Source organism: Helicoverpa zea, chromosome 18 (genome assembly GCF_022581195.2).
Source record: "Helicoverpa zea isolate HzStark_Cry1AcR chromosome 18, ilHelZeax1.1, whole genome shotgun sequence".
NCBI lineage: Eukaryota > Metazoa > Arthropoda > Insecta > Lepidoptera > Noctuidae > Helicoverpa > Helicoverpa zea.
In genome coordinates this window covers 10679050-10700315 of record NC_061469.1, presented here as the reverse complement: position 1 = coordinate 10700315, position 21266 = coordinate 10679050, and the positions used below count along the sequence as shown (strand labels likewise).

Below are 21266 nucleotides of genomic sequence, written 5' to 3'. Positions count from 1 at the left end.
ATCACAAATAAACATAAAGGATTAAACTAGTTACATTCATAGGTGTTATTAATGTAGAACCAATATTTATTAAATTATAAGCATATTTCAAAAAGTGGGGCATCTATCCCGCCTTTACCCTATACGTACGGTTTGGCTGCGGAGTCTTTACGATTCAAAAAAACCTTTTTAACAATACAGTACGATAACATCCGAAATTAATTTCCCGAGGAAATAAAATATTAAATATATAAATTGACAAAGATATTGTCTCATCATTGTGGGCAGTCGCATGCGCATCGCTCCCTCCTATGTGTATGATATATACGTTCGCGCGAACGCAGCGTTCAGTTTAACCGTGACCGTCCGTCGCTATGCAGTCTACTGTGATTGTTGCTTGTCTGTTTGTGGTCGGACTTGTTTGCCGAACCGAAGGTAAGTGCAGTATTTATTTTATAAAGTATATAAGTTAGAAAATAACTTAAATATCCCCTCTAGGGGATGTGGTGGAGGGTGTTGAAGATGCGTTTCGAAGGACCAAATTGTGCGGTGTGTAGTGGCTAAGAAATTTAAGATTTTCATGAAGTGTTTGAGTGAATTTTAAAATTAATTGAGGTACCGGTCAATAAGTAGGAAGCTAGTTATTGTTCTGTCTTTCTTATTTTCGTTGTAGTGGGCCATTGATGATAAAATCTTTTAAATTGTGGGTTCGATTCCAGGTCAGACAAGTACCGTGCAACTTTTCTAAGTTTGTATGTTGTACTTTCTAGGTATATCTTGGACACCAATTACTGTGTTTCGGATGCCACGTTAAACTGTAGGTCCCGGCGACAGCCGGCAAATGACAATTTAACATCCTTGGCAGTCGTTACAGGTAATCGAAAACCAGTAAGTCTGACAACCAGTCTTACCAAGGTGTAGACTGGAAACCAACCCCAACATAGTTGGGAAAAGGCTCGGGAGATGATGACACCTCATTACAGGATAAACATTTCTTATATGTATTGTCTAAAAAAGAAACCCATATTAGCTATTACATTGTGAAACTATTGCCTAGGAATCAATTATTAACTATTAGATACCAAAAAAGCGATTATCCTTATTCAATCGAGTCTTACGAAAATTACCCAAAAATGTTTACGTGCGATTATCCTTTATAGATATTTTCAACATATTTGCATATCCATCGCGATCTCATAAATAAATACTTATGAATGAATGCGCTTATAAACGTGCAATTTATTTATCAAACATGATCTTGCACCTTGTGACATCATTACCGGATCTGGTCCGGATAAAATATGTTACTGCATATTAGATGTTATCATAATACTACTATCTGTTTATATTACAATCCAAATGGAATTTTATAACATTCTTATACTTTGTAAATGATTGGTAGATCGAAAATTTTTGAAGCGGCAATAATCTAGGATCAATTTTCAATGTCACAAATGATATCGGTTTGCCCGGTCGTTGAGGAGGTTAGATAGGCAGTTGCTCTAGGTATGTAAAACAATAGTGCTCAGCTGCATCCGATAAGACTAGAAACCGACCTCAACTTAGTTAGGAATTAGCTAGGCAGATTATGAATGTAGAATACCTAGAAGTTAGTTAAAAAAGGCCGAAACCTGAAACATCACTCAATATTAAGCAGTGGTCAAAGATTATTCTGCCTCTGTCACTTTTATAAAAGTATATAGATCTTAAAGTAAAGCTTGAGTATTTTGATAAGAATCCTAATTTAATTTCTAGGCAGTAATTGGCTCAATAAGACCATCATCATCCTCCTGCCCGTATCCCAATCCTATTTGGGCTCGGCGCAGCATGTTTACTCCTTCCATACTCTTCTTCAATAAGACCATTATAATAGAACTTAATTCAGATAGGAATAGAAGGCAACCTTCAATACTATACTTATTTATTAAAAGGCAATTCAATAAAATAATGCATGCTCACTAAGTAAATAAATAAACACGTAGAACAAGATACAAATCTATGTAAATAATACAGATATTATCTATACAGCTTTATGACACATTCGCACGCTTTATTAATAAACAATAGTAATAAATCTCATTGATGAGGTAACACTGAAAGGTCAGTCTTGCCATCACAGGGTTTTCCGTGATCACTCGTAAAAATCTCAGCGTTGTGCATTTCTTAACTGTGGGTAAACCAAGATGTTTAACATTTCGTTTATCTCAAAATGTTTTTTGAATTAATGAGAGAGGAATCCCAGAACCTGTATGAGTCACTCATTATTATATTGTGAAGACCTACAGGTCAAAACCTTTTTACAAGGTTATAAATATATAGAGATTTCTCGCTGTTTCACATCTCGATAAAATATAACCCAAGTCACCCGAAGATAGTATAGCTTCCCAATAGTGGAATGATGTTGACTAAAAGCTACAAGATATTATCTACCACTCAACTTTAGTTAATAAATCACGTTCCATCAAAAATCCAACTACATTTCTCAGAGTTCATAACACAGACATGACCTACGACTCTTACTTTAATTTCGAATGAAATACTGACCTCAAAGACTCGATAGTTAATTCTAGATCCATACTTCAAACTAGCTTATGACTCATCCGCATGGGAGGGGTACCGCCGGGTCCTCGTCGAGGCTTTGGGCGGCGGCGACCTCTCGCGTCCGGCCCTGGTTCAGGCCATGATCCGGGGCGAGAGGGAATGGGATGCCGTCGCCTCCTTCTGCGAAGCGGTCATGCTCGAGAAGGAGGAGGCGGAACGCCAGAGAGTTCGCACCTCTCATCCCGGCCGCCGCGCTGGACCAGGTAGACACCATGGGCGCCGGGTGTCGCGAGATGACTCCCGGCCACCGTAGGCGTGGGTCTGTGGGCGGTGAGTTCGGGTGGCTCATCGCCCCTCTGTCTACTTAGACGACAGACCCGTGTCGACGGCGCTCGTTGTTCCACGCGCTCAAAACCAAACCAAAAAACGCGCGTGCAAAGAGATGTCAGCAACCCCAGCGGGGCCCAGCAGGGCCAAGGCCTGCCGGGGCTGCGGGTTGTTCGAAAGAGATACCGCGGCCCTGGCCTGGTACACAAAAGGCCTATGACGGAACACGACGGTTTTTAGTCAGTAAGAGTCTGACACTCCCTCTCCGCTGCTAACCCACAGCGGGAGGGGTCATTTGATGATTTTTGACGTCGTTAAAAAAAAAAAAGCTTATGACTCATAATCATACATTGCTATAAGTTTTAAAACCTTTAATTAAATTCTCTATGTTTTGTACCGAAGGACGAGGTAAATGCCGGTAATTTAAGACATATAAAGACGTTTTAATTTAATAAAACTGCGGTGCTTGGCGAAATACCTGTCGCGATGGCCGACAAGTATGCTGTTATTATTTTTAAAGTGTTGTTAAGAGTACCTATAATTTAGTGCTTAAAGAAAATATTTTGAATACGCTTATGAAGGAATTTTGAACATTAAAATCATTCTATATAGATTCATATTGTTTATGTAGGTAAAATATAGGTACGGTTATTTTATTTCATTTCTTTCATTTATATTTTTATTTACAAAACATAGGTACTGTCTACATCTCTTTTATTCTTATATTCCGTTCGCATGTATGCTGAAAGAGATTTGTTTAGAAATGAGCATTACCTTTGTCAATTATTTTTTTCCAGTCGTCTTTCTTTATTGTGTACCTACAAACATTCATAAATAAACATACAAGCTGTTGATTTGCATCCGTGCCATATTCAAGGACGTAATTATGCTAATGATTCTCGACCCAATTCAACAAAAAAATTGGTAGGTTTTTTTTTTATTTTTTTTTCGGAATTCCGTCAATATCATCTAGCCGTATTTAAACTTGGCGCGTGTGTTACTGGCCTTAAAACCGTGCTGCGCCCTCACACAAACGCAAACACAAAGCATACGCAACGATTATTCATAAATTTCATTCATAAAATTGGATTACTTCTGAAATACTACGACATTACAATGACAAAAAAAGCAATGTATATTAGCTATTTCCCGTCTACTGTAATTCCAATCGATTATTTACGTATTGTATGTCCCCCTCCTGACGTATGGCACAAATGCAAATCAAGACCTTGTATAGTAAAGAAATATCATGAACTCCAGTTATAATATACTTAAGAAACCATAAGTAATTTTAAAGTTGAGTGTGATTTTTTAAATTCTTGGGAAATTACCTAATTTTGAAGTCTCAAAAATTTTTATCCAATCAAATTGATAAAAGTGGGTTCCGTTGATTAAAGAAATCGGATGATCAGATGTTTTGTGTCATACTTATCTCAAAGCAAAGGGATTCACTGAAATTAAGTACCTACTCATTAACTTGGGTTATGATGGTCATAAAAATTCGAAACAGTTACCGACTTTCAAATATTTTGGTAAACAAACAAGTATTAATGTATTAAATAAACAATTTTTGACACCAGAAATGTTCATTGTTATGCAAATCAGTTTTCGTTTCGCGCTTCTAAGTTATTAGTCATTTTACGAGATGACTAGTCGATTCATACCATTGATGTCACAAAACTCGTAGTTTTTCGTGAATCACAAATTAACTACTTATTTTTTTATTTAAGTACAATACTCAGAAATCTGATGACTGCTCTCCAAAATCAATGTCAAATATTTTTTTATTCCCCCTTGTAATAGTAGGCTACCTATAGATAACTGTTTGATAGTGATGAAGAACCCTAAAACAAGTACGTAAATAAACAAAATATAATTACAAATGACAGCCGGGACCCACCAATAGGCATGACAGTAATCAAAAATCATTAATATAATATATTTATTAAATTAAACTTGAAGCTTGGAATATAAAACGCGCATTGTTTTCTTTATTAATAATGTGATTAATATGTATTTTTATAAAATAAAATTACGAAATAAGGCAATCCGCCATGATATCTTGAACACCAATCAGTGCTCGTGACGTCATTTCTCAAAACAACTCGCGCGAAAGCGCGCGAACGTCACATTTCGTTATTGTGAACTTCCACTGCGATCTTTGTTTTTTATTAATTAATTGTTTATAACACGAGTTATGGAGCCCGGATTTATCAAGGCAAATAGTTCTTTACATTATAAACTATGCTAGAATCTAGAGAACTATGTAATAACTTATATCAAAGTGATCTTCACAAAAATAAAGTTGTACCCTGGGCAATATTGCTTTTGAATCTCGCCTTGCAAGTTTAAGCCACTTGTTTCGTATTTTTTTATTGTGAGGAACGTACACAAATAACTTATCAGGAGTTGTTTTGGATGTGTTCTTACACTGGGGGACCCCACAACACCTATGCCCTTTCGAATTCATATTTAATAACACAAAAAACTTAATTATTGCACGAGCGTTGTTTACTTGCGTCTTGTAATTTCAGTCGTGACGTCACAAGTGACGACATGACACTGACAAGCGTTTTCCCGCCGGATTCAAAGTGGAATTTAAAAATTTGTCATCATGCCTATTTTATACCGTCCGAAACACAGAGGAACTCGTCATGAGAAGATCACCCATCCTCGGACCAACGGACACCGCATCTGTTGCTTAGCAATACAATCACTAAAATTAAATGCAATTTGATAATAAACATTAACGTAACAAAAACAAAACTTAAACATATTGCCAGCAGGATATTTATATCTTCATGTATCAACAATTTATTGGCGTTTCCTTGAGAACCAGTCGATCAAAAATACACGCACAGTGATAACATTATTTTCGACTTTAAATAAACTTAAGCGTTTCTTTCGTACGCAAATTAGGTTATTAGGACTTAATTTGAACTTATCAATTTAAGAATTATCTTTACTTACTTACTTATTTATTTATTTATTTATAAACACCTTAAACTATCTTTACAGGATCTCTTATCCTAATAAGACATGTATTAGGATATATATATATATATAATAAAAACATAATAATAATTATGTTTTTGATTAGTGCAAAAGCGTGTGTTGTCGAATGTTGTTTTAATAAAGATAAATTAATTTAACAAATAAATACTTCTGAGTAATTACATGGAGAGATGCTGACGTTGTAAAGGGTTATCTATGGATCTCCTGAACCTATTTCGATAATCATTTTATTAATAGAAAGCTATCTTATTCGAGCGTGTCAGAGGCTAAGTATATTTCATCGGGTCACGGAATATGTTCCTCAGGACACGGGTGAAATCTCAATTCTTTAACAATTCATCATTCTCAACGTATTTTCAACGTATTAAAAAATTACTAAAAATAAGTATTCCTCCAATCGGACCTTGTCTATTAAAACAGAGAAATGTTCCTCGCTTCCTCGTACCCGCAAACAGGTCATTGTTTTAAAACGAACGAGTGTCAGTCATTACATACAGTGTCAGACAATATTCTGTTTGTAAACTCTACAGACCGGTAGACGGACGAAGATACAAGTGAAACGCATACTGATGAACTTTAAGATAATTTGTAAGTAGGTATATAATCACTGGTTGGATCGCATTTGATTTATGGTCGACGCCAGAATTTCGCTCAGTGCTCTTAATTTTCTGTTTCGTCTAGCTACGAAATTCTTTCTTTTTGTTGTCCGTAGTGGTTGAAAAAGAAAGTAAAGGGCTCTTTATCTGTCAAACTGTCTTAGAATTATGATGATAAATAAATTATTCTGCTAAGAAAATGAAAAAAACTTACAGATATAAAGCTGACCTCAAGAGTGTCGTAGGTCTTTCCTAAGCTTACCGGTCCTCAAATGGGCCACCCTGCACAAAATAGTCAATCAATAAGTTAGAATTATACTGTAAAATGGTACAAAAATATATATTTTAAGACCGGTCAAAGCTCGAGATCTACTCAAAAAATTACATCAAAATTAAATAAGAGGTAAGAAATAAGTGACAGGTAAGGTACCTGCTTTCAAAATAAAATTAATTTGGATTTATGAGAAACAAAGCAAGGATTTGTTTATTGTGATTCGAAATACAGTTGAAGAGTTCTGTCCGATGTCAAAACTCAAGTGATCACTTTAAATCTCTTTGGAGTTAAAAGTTGTTCGTAAAGGTTCTTTAGGTTTAAATAAAGTTGATATCACGGCAATAATGACTAAGCAGTGAAAGCCAATCCATCTAAAATTATTTTTAATATAATTTGTTTGTTTTACCCTAAAGGCTCAGATCCTACTGAACCAATTTGAAAAGTATAAGACTACACTATCCACAGCTAATGAATTCCCAGGGTGCGATAAAAAAGACATAAGTATTGTTTGCTTTGCTTACTAAGCCAAAAGTATATTTAAATAACAATTGAAAGTAGCCCTGCTCATCCAAAAACAAACATACGAAGCTTTATTAATAAAGAAAGTCGTATATAATCAGTCTGTCAGATAAATTTGTGCTATCTAAATAAAGATCTGGCCATAAAATCAATCGACCGATTACACGGTTCGATTAATATGGATTGATTGACTTTGCGATGCAAGCCACGTCACTCCAGTTTCATTAATTAAATTCCTTGTCAATGGATTTAAAATTGATGGTACATAATCGAGCTGTGTAAAAAATTGTGTAGGTCAGTATGTTACACATACATATTTTAAGGTAGCATAATCTTCATTCATTAGCTACTTGATTGGTCCACATAAATCTAGACGACGAGTGTTTTGAGGGTCTTTTTTTCAGTGCTATTGTGTAGGACCCCAAAACAGCTTTCGAATTATTAGGGAATTTAAAGAAGTCAGTACCAAAACCAGCCTTTCCTATCCATAAATCCTATCTATAAAAAAAAAAACCGTATGGAAATCGGTTGCGTAGTTTTGAAGATTTAAACGTACAAAGGGACATAGGGACAGAAAATGCGACTTTGTTTTATACTATGTAGTGATAGTGAAATGCATAAAGCATGAACTATTAACCATTTTTCCAATCTAGTATCACGGTTCTATGTAAATTAATGTGTCTTTATTTCTTTCTTTCTAGCACAAGTAGGCGTCCTCTGTCGAGCAAACGAGCGGCTCCTCATGTGTGGCTGCCACCGGACCTGCCGCAATCCGGCGCCGGACTGCAAGGCCGTCTGCCGGACCGGCTGCTTCTGCGATGACGGACAGGTCCGGAACGATAAGGGACAGTGCGTCAAGCTGGCTGATTGTCCTCCAATACGTAAGTGGTTAAATAACTTTGCCGGGGAATTCATTCCACCACCTCTTGTTCCCAGCAAAAATGCATAGGAAGTGGTGAACGGCGGGCGTTTTGGGGGTTTTCTTTTGTAAAGACCTTCAAAAACATTGAAAAAATGACTTTCTATCTTTTTAAAACTGGTTCACACTTTAATGATGAGTGGTTTAGAATTGCTTAACTTGACAGAAATGACGAAGATTGCCTGGTGAGACAGTGAGCCAGAACTTTCATTTTCAATAATCTCACGCTAATTAAAGTATTCTAGTCACTTTTGTTTTCATGACCACAAAGACAAACTTCTGATCGTTAATTTATTTATTTATTTATTTATTTAATAAGTACAGTGACAGACTACAGGTTAAGACAATCAAGAAAAACAATAGTTAGCATACAGTACATAAATCTGAAGTCCAATTATTCCTGTACATAACATTCAAGTATTAATATGCTTCGTTAGAGACAGTAAATAATATTGATCATACAAAGTGTAGACTTAGCTCTAGCTTAGGAAACCTAAATTAAAGCTCTCGCTAACCCCATAATTGTGTTATGACTCTCTCTGTATTATCGTGTACCATCAGTTTTAACCCTCCAGTTTCAGCCTACACACAAGACACAACAGAACCCCGTCCAAACGGCGGTACCTGTCCTGAAAACGAGGAGTATCGGTTCTGTGAGAACTGCATCAAGACTTGTGACAACCCCAACCCCGTGTGTCCAGCCCAGTGCACGAGGGGTTGCTTCTGCAAAGAAGGGCTGCTCAGAGACAGGGATGGGAACTGTGTGCCGCCTAACCAATGTTCCAACGGTATGTGCATTGCCTTAGTGCGATTTGAGCTCATGCCTTTTCTTATATCCCTCTCAACCTTAACTTCAAAATAGCTTCTGAAGTTTCACCGGCTCCCGTGAGTAGCTTATGTCCATTCTCAGGTAGAGCTTGATTTATCTGTGTACCAAATTCTATTTCAATCGATTCAGTAGTTATAAGGTGTAAGCCGGACAGACACACAGAGTTACTTTCGCATTATAATATCACATACAGTTCTTAGTATGCATGTATATCTTCTTTTTTCATCTGCTTTCAAGCCTTTTTCTTTCGTCTTTCTTTTGACAATCACCGAATCTGCAATTTATCTTATTTAAAGTTACATATTACGGCGTATCAAAATATTTTAATTTAACGCATAATTAATAACACCATTGTCATCTTATTACTACACATTATATAATGTCGTAACTCATTGTCTCTCTTTATATAAATAAAATAATGTACAAGTAATACATTTTTGAGGTTCCGTTATTGAAGTCACTTTCATCATTTTGACTTTTTCGTATCTTCGTTCAAAAGCTTAATGCAACATTTCTAATGTTCTTTGCAACTACCAATTATTAAGTCGTCAATGATAAATTAACATAACACCTAATTGCTCTGACAGGCATACAAAAAAACTCATTCGCAAATTTCGCTTTTGGCAAACAGGCTCCATTTATCTTGACGTGTGATCTTGACTTCTTAATGTATGCTCGAGGTTAAGGCTAACATTGTTTGTTTTGTTTCTTTTAGAACTAGTTTTGAGGAAATTTAAGAGATAAAATTGAATTAAACAAAAAAATCAATACTGTTGTCTGGACCTAGACTATCTAAGCACCCATTTAAATCGATTCAGTAGTTAAGTTGTGAAAGCGCTACATACATACGTAGTTACTTTAGCATGTATATGTATAGATCGGCTGTGGATTTCTGACCTATTTTTTCTCCTAGCTCTATTATAAGTAGCTCTTTAACTAAGTATAACTGATATTCAATGAAACACTATTAATTAAGTAGGTATATTTATGTATCATTTTTCTTACTAGAATCTTTCTTTTCAGACAACGAATACTAGTATCCTAAGCTGATCTCTTGCAAGACCAACGCTTGCTTCATCTTCTACGGCTAAACCTTCTTGCCCTGCAGTTTCTTCACTTCTTGTCTTACTTTCCTAGCAGAAGAATATCGACTATACTTCCTCGAATCTGTTCTAATATACTTTTAATCTTTCTATACTTTTTGTAGCATCTTGTATCCTAACATTCTCTTCTCAAGCCTTATTTAATTTTAGTGTTATTCTAGGTTTTGATGTATCATAGTTAACCAGTAACATAAGAACCTTTACCATAGTGTATCTTTCTCTTGATTTTTTTTTAAACTAAAATCAATTCCTATATCATGTCGTAAAAGCTCGTAAAAAGCTCTTCAACTTACAAATCTGTTTAATTATTGTTTCTGCAAACTTCCAATAGCATAACTAAGAAATGTACCTTAAACAGAAGATCCAGCAGCACCAGTACAATACCAATACCAGATGACCTGCAGCGAGCACCAGGTGTACAAACGTTGTGAGACCTGCATCAAGACCTGCAGTAACCCCAACCCCAAGTGTCCGACACCCTGTGCCATGGGCTGCTTCTGTGAAGACGGCTACGTTCAGGCCCCTGATGGCAGATGTGTCAAGCTAGAAGAATGCCCCAAAGGTAACTGGGATATATTAAATGGAGTGTACTTTCAATTCCAGCATTGAGCACTTTCTGTGATCCAATATTTAATGGTTTCTTCGTTTCTTCAGATTTTTTTTTTTTCATAAAGATAATTCATGTTTCTTCTTGCCAAATCTCTGTAACTGATGTCATATTTATAAAGTTAACAGATAAAACGCACAACGCCTCTATTAGTTGATACATAACTATTGTTGTTTGTAAGCAAAATTTCTCTTTATTTTTGTAAATGTTGACTTCTAAAATCCCTGCTATATCAATCTGTATTTAACATAAAACATTGTTTATGTTTTCTGTCACGATCCTCTGTAAAAGTACTTAATTAATGTATCTTTCCTAGCACTTTTCCATGTTAACTGCACCTCTTTGTGTTACCGTAATTGTGTTATTTGCGGATCTTTCGACTGTTTGTAATTTAATATTTATTTGGTTAGTGTTAAGAGTAAGGCGGCCAACTTTCCGAAAACTGAATGCGGGACTTAACCTTTCGTGAAAAAAAAAGGGGGGGGGGGGGCATTGAAAAATGATCGGACGGAACTGATAAAATAAAAACCATAAGCAAAAAGCTATAATTTAACCTATCAATATCGTGTCACAGCGTGCACTATATAATGTCTTATTTTCAAAATCATTAGGCCTCACGAGTTCAGTAGAAATAAAGAGAACGAGATTATATTATAGGTAATCTGTGTTCCTGCACTGTTGAGCGTGCGCGCAGGTGGGTGTTGTGTAGAAAGAAGCGTGGTAGAAAAATAGGGATACGGGACATGCGGGACGCATACAACGTTTTGCGGGACTATTTTACTAATAATTTCAAAACGGGATTTCGTCAAGCATTGCGGGACGGTCCCGCAGAATGCGGGACGGTTGGCCGCCTTAGTTAAGAGATTTATTTTAAGGTGAATTTAATTAAATTGTTAATCAAATTGCAATTCTGTATTTATTTCTTCCTTCCCTTTCTGTTTTCAAATATTGCAAATTTTGTTAATAACCTCTGACTTATCACAACTTTGTTCTGTTCAGCCTCTTGGGTAACCACCACTTTTCTGAATATAGCTAACTTTCTTAACCTCTAACTGACCTATTCAACGACTGGGTATCTACCCATACCTACGTAAGAGCAGATCGATACTCCTTTCAAGCTGTAACGATCGCAATTCGCACATAATTACCAACTTCATTGTCAGTAGGACCAGGACAGATCTCTATGCACAATTGTCGTGTGTGTGTAAAACTATCTTTTACTGAGTAGGAAGCTTATATTTCTAAACATCAAGTCGGCCATGTTAGCAAAAATTTAGCATAGCGTAAGTAGTCTATCGAAATTAACAAATGGATTAAAACGTTTCTGTACTCCAATAACATTACCACACAAAGGCTTAATGAATCTATACAAGCTTAGTACACGTTCACTAATTACAACAATTAGCATCAGATTCAGTAACGCAGTATTTCATAATACTGTTCCGGATCTGTGGAGCTATGCATCGGCCATACTAAACTTACTTAAGTAATCATAAATTCATAACTAGTTGAATAATGAAGTAGCAATTATAGGTGTGGTTACAGATAACTTATAATAGCGAGGCTCGAGGAGAGACAATGCATAAGACTTGAGTACATAGTTGCAAATGATTATGAGATAATAATGTAATGGTAAAATCGTAACGAACTGATTACTATTGTAACTGGGAAAATAATAAATTGGTAAAATAATGTAGATCCCTTGTGAAACTAAAACCTTAGCTAGATTCGACGCTGGCTGGTAATGCAAATGAGAATATTGTTACAATATATAGGTATACCTAGGACAGTGCTAGATCCTTGTATGCATGGGCGTAGCCAGCTTTGGGCTCAGGGTGGGGCAGCAGTCAACCTATCCACCGGGGGAGGGCGGGGGCCCTCCGACTTTTTGTATCTTGAGCCGTTAATCTCAAACTTGTTAATCTCTTAATTTGAGAGGTTTATATTTTCAGGTACAGAAAATAAACAATCACACACAGAACAAAAGCCAAAAGTAAGGGCATATATACGCTGTATTCTGAATACGCGAACGAAGCGAGCACGAAATTTTTATCGGACTTAAACCAAATATTACGTAAAATTTAGCCCAAACGTACTTAACTTTTTGTTTGTAGACAAATGCAAAAATAAGGGCATACAGTTTCTGAATACGCGAGCGAAGCGAGGGCGAAATTTTTATCGGACTTAAACCAAATATTACGTAAAATTTAGCCCAAACGTACTTAACTTTTTGTTTGTTGACAAATGCAAAATCATCATCCTCCGAGCCTTTTTCCCAATCATGTTGGGGTCGGCTTCCAGTCTAACCGGATTCAGCTGAGTACCAGTGCTTTACAAGAAGCGACTGCCTATCTGACCTCCTCAACCCAGTTACCCGGGCAACCCGATACCCCTTGGTTAGACTGGTGTCAGACTTACTGGCTTCTGACTACCCGTAACGACTGCCAAGGATGTTTAATGACAGCCGGGACCTAAAGTTTAACGTGTCATCCGAAACACAGTCAATGGTGTCTAAGATATACTTAGAAAGTACATACAAACTTAGAAAAGTTGCATTGGTACTTGCCTGACCTGGGATCGAACCCGCGCCCTCATACTTGAGAGGTTGGTCTTTTACCCACTAGGCCACCACGACTTTTTGACAAATGCAAAAATGAGGGCATATAGTTTCTGAATATGCGAGCGAAGCGAGCATGAAATTTTTATCGGACTTAAACCAAATATTACGCAAAATTTAGCCCAAACGTACTTAACTTTTTGTTTCCTGACAAATACAAAAATAATTTAGTTTCTGAATACGCGAGCGAAGCGAGCGCGAAATTATTTTAATTATTTTTTAAGACTCAAAACCAAAAACTACGTAAAATGTCGCCCAAATATACATTTTCATGAATGGTACGACACTAGGTTCGACACACCCGATTTACATCCATACGAAAATCCCCTCGCTCGCATAGATAAGTCGATAAAAATAAAGTTAGATACCTAAAGCTGTGTCTACGCTAGAAGAGCCGAGCACAAGCGGAGCACGAGCCGAACACAATTCGTCTAATCTGGACCAAATTACAAGTTTCTAACGAGCGCGCTGCGAGCATTTCGTTCGTGCTCGGCTGCGTTCCGCCTGTTGTCGGTTTTGCCCTTTTAAGCCTTTGTAAGCTTCGCGGACACTCGGAATGCCTCCAGGGACCACCAGTAGTCCGCGGACCACCACTGTGCTAAACGATTGTTCTATTGTACAGGTCGTACATGGCTGGGCAAGCAAAATAGCGAGCGCGGTTTTTACACTAGGATAAAATTGCATTTCCGAAATTTTGATCACATCTACCAGTTCCATCTCCTTCAATGCATTATTTTTGGATTAGATGGACGGCTCGGCTCGCTACGCCACATAGCAACTATTGTTTTAGGGAATACGGCTCGCTTTCAAATGACGCGCGCACTGCGCACGTTCGGGAACTCGAGCGTGCATTTTGTTTTGATCGCGCTCTTTTCAAAGTCGACAATTTTTTTGTGCAATAACTTACGGATAGTATGATTGTTGATGTTGTTAGTTAGAGTTAGTAAAAAATAACATTGTTTAATCAGACACCTTATAGGTCAGAGCCAGGGCCCAGGATGGGGCAAGTGCCCCAGCTTGCCCCAGTGTGGTTACGCCCATGCTTGTATGCAGTGCTACTAGGATATCGAACATCATGTCACTACAGTCTCTTTAAACGCTCAAATAAACATATCTCAGAATGTATGCCAATGTTAAGGTCAGATAGGCATTCGATCCACATAGATTACAAACCCTGGTATTCAAGTCCAAGCCTCTCTCGCCATCTTTCAAAAAGGCCTTATATCCACAGAAATAACTAATTTCGCAGCCGAAGTAATGGTGGGCCCAATGACCCACATCTCTCACGAACCTACGGTGGAGGACTGTGCTCCTGACGAGGAGTACTTCTCCTGCGGCTGGTGCGAGCCCAGCTGTTCCAACCCTGCACCCTCGTGCCCCATCAAGGTCTGCACGAGAGGCTGCCTCTGCAGGCCGCCATTATTGAGGCATCACAGTGGACACTGCGTGGAGGAGAAGGATTGTTATCCACGTGAGTATTTTCTAGAAAATAGTTAAGTATGTCTAAGGTTTTTTTCTCATTGAACGGTAGAAAAACTACAAAATGTCGTTGAACAGGTAGAATGAAACTCCTAAATCAGGACAAAGAAATAAAAAAATGAGCAGATGATGATATAGCAAAACTAGCATAGGTAATGATAACTTTTTATGTTAGCCAACTTACTTAACTAAAAAAACAACATTCTGCCTTTGTAATTGTCTACTCTACCTTAACTACCTATATCTAAGGGGAGTTATTATATTACCTGTTGAATATTAATAAGGATGAATTAATCACTACGTAATATTAAATTATCCATACAAGAAATACCATACCTTGCCGTGGCCTTTGATTCTCGTATCATGTAACAATGTCATTGCTAGAGCATCCCCATTCATAACGCTTGTCACTCCCGCGCGTACATCACACAGAACATTGTTACTGGCTGTTATCATGTGGGTGCTGTATTTATGTGACAACTGTGAACTTGGCTCCATTCTGTGTAAGTCCATCTATCACGCCCTTATGTCTATGGGATCTTGTGCTCTTGAGGTTTATTTGTACATGTACATAGATTTGTTACAACAACAGATATTCAATTTCAGACTTCAGCATAAAAAGGCTTTGGTTAGGTTAGGCTATCTATAATTGAAGTTCAAACATATCGATTTTATAACGCATTAAGGGTAGGTACCTACTTATAATTTATTTTATAGCGACCATGAAACAGTCAGGCCAATCGGAACATAAAAAAATAAATCCGCTTAAGAATAAAGAAAAGGGAGATCTGGCGCAAGTAACGATGATTCAAGACTAACTCCCACATTTTATGCCTCAATTGTTTTAGGGATAAGCGGAGACGAGAAAGTTCGCGAATGGTCTGATCATAAAATCGTTAATAAGTAGCTTGAGAGGCAAGCCGTGTTCGGTGGCACTCGTAAATTTTTATACCTACACTTATTTTGTTGAAAAACCAAATCCGACAATTGGGGCTTTAGTTACGAAATTGACTGTTTTACCTTTCAACTCCCATTTTGGAACGTATCGGCTTATACCGTTTCAAAAACCTCATTAAACCGCATTATACAGTTAACAAAATTCAATCCCAAGTTTAAATTGATACAGTTTTCAACTCAATCCGTCGTCATTTCGAAATGATTGCGTTTGGTAATCCTCCCGTTGGACTAAACCTTTAGATATAGTCGATTCAAAAGGAATTTGAGCAATTACGACCACCCACACAAGACTTGTAGCTGAAGAAATTTTAAATAGCGTCTGATATGAATAAAAATATTTTTAATCCTGTAAATGTTTAAGATTTCCGCGTCTTAAAGCTCGGTTTAAGAACCTGAAGTATGTCGGAATACTTACCTACTGGGATAAAACATAAGGAGAAAAAAATGTGTAGCACTGAGAGAAGCTTTGAAAGTATGTACTTAGGAGCCAAAACCGGGGCGCATGCATTAAAGAGACAAGATCTCTTATTGTGAAGACTTGAATGTAAGGGTGCTCCCTGACTTGTGAATGCTACTTACTTCGTGTCGTTCGAATACAAACACGTTCTATATTTCCCCCTTTTTCGAGTGAGGACTCAAGAGTCAGCACTTCCTTACAGTTACAAAGATAGAATTTTACTTTATTGGAAAAAAATATTGCTTACGATGACTGCAACTATTATAGTTTATAGTAACAATTCCCGGATTTAGTACCAATCATTTGAATTGCATGATTAGAATAAACTTTTCAAATCTTCGAAAGTTTGGCTTGCTCGCCAGCTCTCCAGTTTCTCCATCATCGACTGCCATAATTTGATCATTTTATTTAGGATTTTCAGCATAATAATGGGTGCACGGTAACGATAACCAAACCATAACCAGCCATGAAACTGTTGCCCATTGGTTTCGGCGATTTTAGGACTGGTTATCTTTACAGTTAAACGGCGCTACCCACCCATACTACCTACCTGCCAGTTTCTTAATACAACTTTTTCAATTTCCAGAAAAATGCAAAGACGCGAATGAGGAGTATGTCTGCCGTTACGGGTGCGAAGTTCGTTGTGACACGCGCCCGTGCGTGCGCCCGCGAAGCTGCGTGCTCGGCTGTCACTGCAAGATGGGCCTGCTAAGAGATGGCGCCACTGGTCTCTGTGTAGTTAAAGACAAGTGCTCGAATACCACTGATAACAGATCATTGTGAGGAATTTAGACTGACTAAATTAGTAATTCTTACAATTGTTTTTTTTTGTTTTTAAAGACGGTTATTAATACTTGTTTTCTTTTTCTTTCGTGTAGTTAAATATTTGGTTACTCCTTACTCCTTTTATCCTAGAGTAGGAAGAAACTAGTTGGTATGTAATTTGAGATAGTGTGCTATAACTAGCATGCTTTTTGTACCTATCTAGTACTTAATTATTATTTGTTTACTCTTTTGAGATAAGATCAAAGTATTCATAGGAAGAAACTTAGTTATATTTTTACAAAGCTGTTAATAGGTATAATTAAATATAAAACATGTACTAAATTTAAGTTATTTTTGTTATTGTGTACATACATTATAATAAAGATGTAAATTATTTCAAATGATATTAATTAATGTAGGTACGCAAGTACTCAAATAATTATTGTCTTACTAGGTTGTGTAACCGGAAAAGTAGCAAAGAAATCGTTCGGAATAAGTATGGGTGCTAGAATAGAACATAGAATAAATTAATAGTTAGCTTGTAGCTGGTATAGCCTAGGTTTTTTAGCTTATGTTTATTTATTTTTAAGTTAGTAGGTAGATACATAAATCTAGATGTCCGTACCAGATTGAAAATAAAGAAAATTTTGCTAAATAAATTCTGTTTTATAATTTAATAACATCTAAACCCAATAACATCCTCTGTCTCCTTCTTAAGCTTATTGGTGTACTAAACTTACAGCAAATATTTTAATAAAAACACTGAGTTATTCGGATTACATTAATTGTTAACAGCCTTTACCAGCAGAAACAAAAAATCCAAAAAGGTTCTCTCCGGCGGGGAATCGAACCCCGGTCTCCCGCGTGACAGGCGGGGATACTTACCACTATACTACCGAAGATGTACGTAAGGTGCTAAAATAGTAAAGTACAATATAACAGTATTTTAGAATTCGTTCAGAAATTAATATCTGTAACATCTGATTATTTATTCTCAAGTGTCTAGCAAACAAAAGCAAATCCACAATATTATTTCTTATTTATTTTATTGTAAAACGTTTGTTTTGGTTTCATATCAACGATTTTCTTTAATTAATTAGCTATTTTATTTCTGCACGCTTACATTGTTGTCACCGCCAAGTTGTTTACAATTTCGATGGCTTGATATTTGATAATTAAAAGAATATAGTATTGGAGCCTCAAAAATGAGTGAAAAACTGAAAGAGTTGCGAGAACGATCTCAAAAGAGAAAGAAATTGTTGGCGCAAACTGTTAGTAGAGAAGATAAAAATCTTGACATAACCTCAAATCTGCTAGGTCTTATGAATTGTGAAAGATACGCTGTTTTTAATTTTAGCTTGGCGTATCAAGTGTAAGTGAGCTCCGACATGCCTTGGGAGCCACATTAGACGTGCCGCCGAAGAAACAGGCGGTTCCTGGGGTAGGAAGCGAAGGAAGTGATAAGCCGACAACTAAAGATCAACCTGACGAATTAGTTTACACAGATTCCTCGACTTTCTTAAAGGTAAGTATCGGCAGTTCGTTTAATTTACGTCTTCAAATCTGGGGCAAAATGTTTTGGAAGTAGCTTTTACAAAATTTATGTTAAAAATGGCCCTGGAGGTATATCTATTTAATTGGGTTTTTCCATAATGTATGTAGTATTTAGATCTCTCGGGACGCAAGTGTAATAAAAAAGATTTTTTTTGCACAGGGCACACAATCATCAAACCCACACAATGATTACTGCCAGCACTTCGTGGACACGGGCCAGAGACCGCAGAACTTCATCCGTGATGTTGGCCTGGCTGACAGGTTTGAGGAGTACCCCAAGTTGAGGGAGCTCATCAAGCTGAAGGATGATCTGATCGCACAGACAGCTACACCACCTATGTATTTGAAATGTGATTTGAAGGTTAGGCTTTTTATATTATAATAATCCTTTAGTTTTCAAATGACACTTTTCAACCTTTTGTGTTTGGCTCGGTTTTTGTACAACAAATCTTGAGTATTTAGCAAACATTGCTACAATTTTGAGTGTTTTACGTTATGTAATTATGTACACTTACAAAAAGTACAACTATATTTCTGGTATATTAGACTAATGAGCAGTTTTTGTTTCAATCTTTTATAGATAGGTACACAAAATGTCCAGCAGGCGGCAAAAAAGTTACTTATGTAAATCTCATTTACTAAACATTACCATGTTTCCAGACATTTGACCTGAAGCAGATGAGCAACAAGTTCGACGTGATCCTGGTGGAGCCGCCGCTGGGCTCCGGCTGGCGCTGGCAGGACGTGCTCGCGTTAGATCTGCAGCAGATTGCACAGGCTCGCTCTTTCATATTCCTGTGGTGTGGTAGTTCTGAAGGTAAGTCCTAATGTTTAAGTAAATAGGTTTTTTGATGAACCCACAGATCATTTCTTAAGAAGGCAGCATGTAAACTAATGCTAATCCTGAAGTTAATAACAGACACAAGAAAATAACTAAAATAACCAATTTGCATTTTCACAGGCTTAGACATGGGCAGAGAATGCCTCAAGAAATGGGGCTTCCGTCGCTGCGAAGACATTTGCTGGATAAAGACCAACATTAAGAACCCTGGCCACTCCAAAAACTTGGAACATAATGCTGTATTCCAGCGTACTAAAGAGCACTGTCTCATGGGCATCAAAGGAACTGTCCGGAGGTCGGTGGATGGAGACTTCATACATGCAAATGTGGATATAGACTTGATCATATCTGAAGACCCTGAGTTTGGCAGCAGTGAGAAGCCTATTGAGATATTTCATATTATGGAGCATTTCTGTTTGGGGAGAAGAAGGTAATATATTTTCTGCTTCTTTAATTCTGTGATAGATTGTATTAAAGGGTCTAGAAATCTTTTGATTCCTTTTGTTTGAGATAAAAATCGCACGTCTATGTAATGTGTCTTTAGAGATTTTTTCACCACAAAATACAATACATTATACATTTTATGTTGTCTTACAGAAGATACGAGCTTATCATTAATTCCTCTCTTTAAAACAGAAATAAATAAGCATTTCATTTTTCCTGAATAAAATAATCTTTTCAATCTTCCTTCTAGAATCCATCTGTTCGGTCGTGACTCCACCATCAGACCAGGCTGGGTGACCATCGGCCACGAACTAACCAACTCGAACTTCAACGCCGAGTTATACGCGTCTTACTTCACGGAGGGCCGCGAGAGTACTGGCTGCACCGAGAGGATCGAGGCGCTGCGGCCCAAGAGTCCTCCTAACACCAGCAAGGGAGCACGACCGAGGGGGAGGGGAGGGTTTAGAGGGAGAGGGAGGGGCAGAGGTGCGCTCTGAGTCCCTTCTAAAGGACGAAAATGTAGTGTTAGTGAGTTCTTGGCGGGTTAGTGACTATCGAGGAAGGTAGAAGTGATGAATGTCATTATCGTCTCGAACAAGCAGTCATCATAAGGATAGTCTTGGTTTCGAGATTGGGTAGGGTATGTTGATATTTGTATTTGTTGGTCCTGTTGAAAAGGTTAGGATCATCAAGATCTGAGCGACAATTTAAAACTAAGTTTAGACTGGGACAAGACATTGTGATGCCTATAAGTATCTCTCTATATTGTTCAGATTGGTGTACGGTATATGGTGTTGCAATCTGAACTTAGCTTTAAACATAGACACAATCTTTTGACAAAGGTTTCTTACTTTATCAACTAAAATGTCCTGGTATGTAGAATGGACTGCATACTTATTCAGTGAAATGCAGTTATATAATTATTTTTGTAAGTGATAGAATGTTATAAGAGATTTGCGTTTACTCGTGATGATAAGGTGAAAAAAACTGTTATTTAGAACTATCAACATTACATTCAATACCCAAAATTGCCGCCAATTTATCAGGTCGAAGAATTATTTAGATAGATTAATACAGCACCTACATTTTGGTAGGTTTGTGATTAAACATAGAAGTTGATGCTTATGATTATCAAGATATTTTAGTCCTATTCAAATCCATTTATTTTGGACAACAGAGGTCCATTTAGTTAATTTTTGGTCGCTATTCACAACAAAAAAGCTTGCGGTAAAATACATTCTAAAACGAATAAATTATTCCTTGCATTTATCACAAGCCAATTAATAAATAGGGTTGTTTCCTTGTATTCATTTGGTTAAAATTAAATAAATGCACCGAAAGTTCACAAAACTAGAAACACGATAAGCTATATTATATTATTTATAACTGACCATATATTTTTTAATTAATTTATGAAATTTTAATTTAGAGCCTGTGACGTCA

The 21266-nt window shown here is 37.0% G+C and overlaps 2 protein-coding genes and 1 non-coding gene across 5 annotated transcripts; 2 read left to right on the top strand and 1 right to left on the bottom strand.

The window, feature by feature from the left end:
- Positions 1-328: 328 nt before the first annotated feature.
- LOC124639019 (zonadhesin-like) lies at positions 329-17102 on the top strand. 3 transcript variants are annotated; one of them, XM_047176231.1, is made up of 6 exons: positions 329-414; positions 7953-8132; positions 8746-8958; positions 10464-10664; positions 14558-14797; positions 16806-17102. In XM_047176231.1, exons 1-6 carry the CDS (start codon positions 354-356, stop codon positions 17000-17002), a joined length of 1092 nt encoding a protein of 363 aa, XP_047032187.1. In that variant the 5' UTR covers positions 329-353; the 3' UTR covers positions 17003-17102. The 3 variants fall into 3 exon arrangements, with proteins under 3 accessions (XP_047032187.1, XP_047032188.1, XP_047032186.1); XM_047176232.1 differs by having other exon boundaries at positions 10461-10664; positions 14576-14797; XM_047176230.1 differs by having other exon boundaries at positions 10461-10664.
- A 712-nt stretch (positions 17103-17814) lies between these two features.
- Trnad-guc lies at positions 17815-17886 on the bottom strand. The gene has a single exon. It is a non-coding gene; the product is annotated as a tRNA-Asp (tRNA).
- Positions 17887-18096: 210 nt separating this feature from the next.
- Positions 18097-20767, top strand: LOC124639018 (N6-adenosine-methyltransferase non-catalytic subunit). Its single transcript, XM_047176229.1, has 6 exons — positions 18097-18255; positions 18342-18509; positions 18699-18899; positions 19199-19355; positions 19500-19809; positions 20074-20767. Exons 1-6 carry the CDS (start codon positions 18190-18192, stop codon positions 20318-20320), a joined length of 1149 nt encoding a protein of 382 aa, XP_047032185.1. The 5' UTR covers positions 18097-18189; the 3' UTR covers positions 20321-20767.
- Positions 20768-21266: the final 499 nt, after the last annotated feature.

What these genes read in the sequence shown, in the direction of transcription:
- LOC124639019 (XM_047176230.1), top strand. Translation starts at nt 354, where the DNA reads ATGCAGTCTACTGTGATTGTTGCTTGTCTGTTTGTGGTCGGACTTGTT. An exon ending in GGCTGATTGTCCTCCAATAC is followed by an intron (nt 8,133 to 8,745) that starts GTAAGTGGTTAA and finishes TTAACCCTCCAG; the next exon opens with TTTCAGCCTACACACAAGAC. An exon ending in GCCTAACCAATGTTCCAACG is followed by an intron (nt 8,959 to 10,460) that starts GTATGTGCATTG and finishes TACCTTAAACAG; the next exon opens with AAGATCCAGCAGCACCAGTA.
- LOC124639018 (XM_047176229.1), top strand. Translation starts at nt 18,190, where the DNA reads ATGAGTGAAAAACTGAAAGAGTTGCGAGAACGATCTCAAAAGAGAAAG. An exon ending in GTGGTGTGGTAGTTCTGAAG is followed by an intron (nt 19,356 to 19,499) that starts GTAAGTCCTAAT and finishes GCATTTTCACAG; the next exon opens with GCTTAGACATGGGCAGAGAA. An exon ending in TTCTGTTTGGGGAGAAGAAG is followed by an intron (nt 19,810 to 20,073) that starts GTAATATATTTT and finishes TCTTCCTTCTAG; the next exon opens with AATCCATCTGTTCGGTCGTG.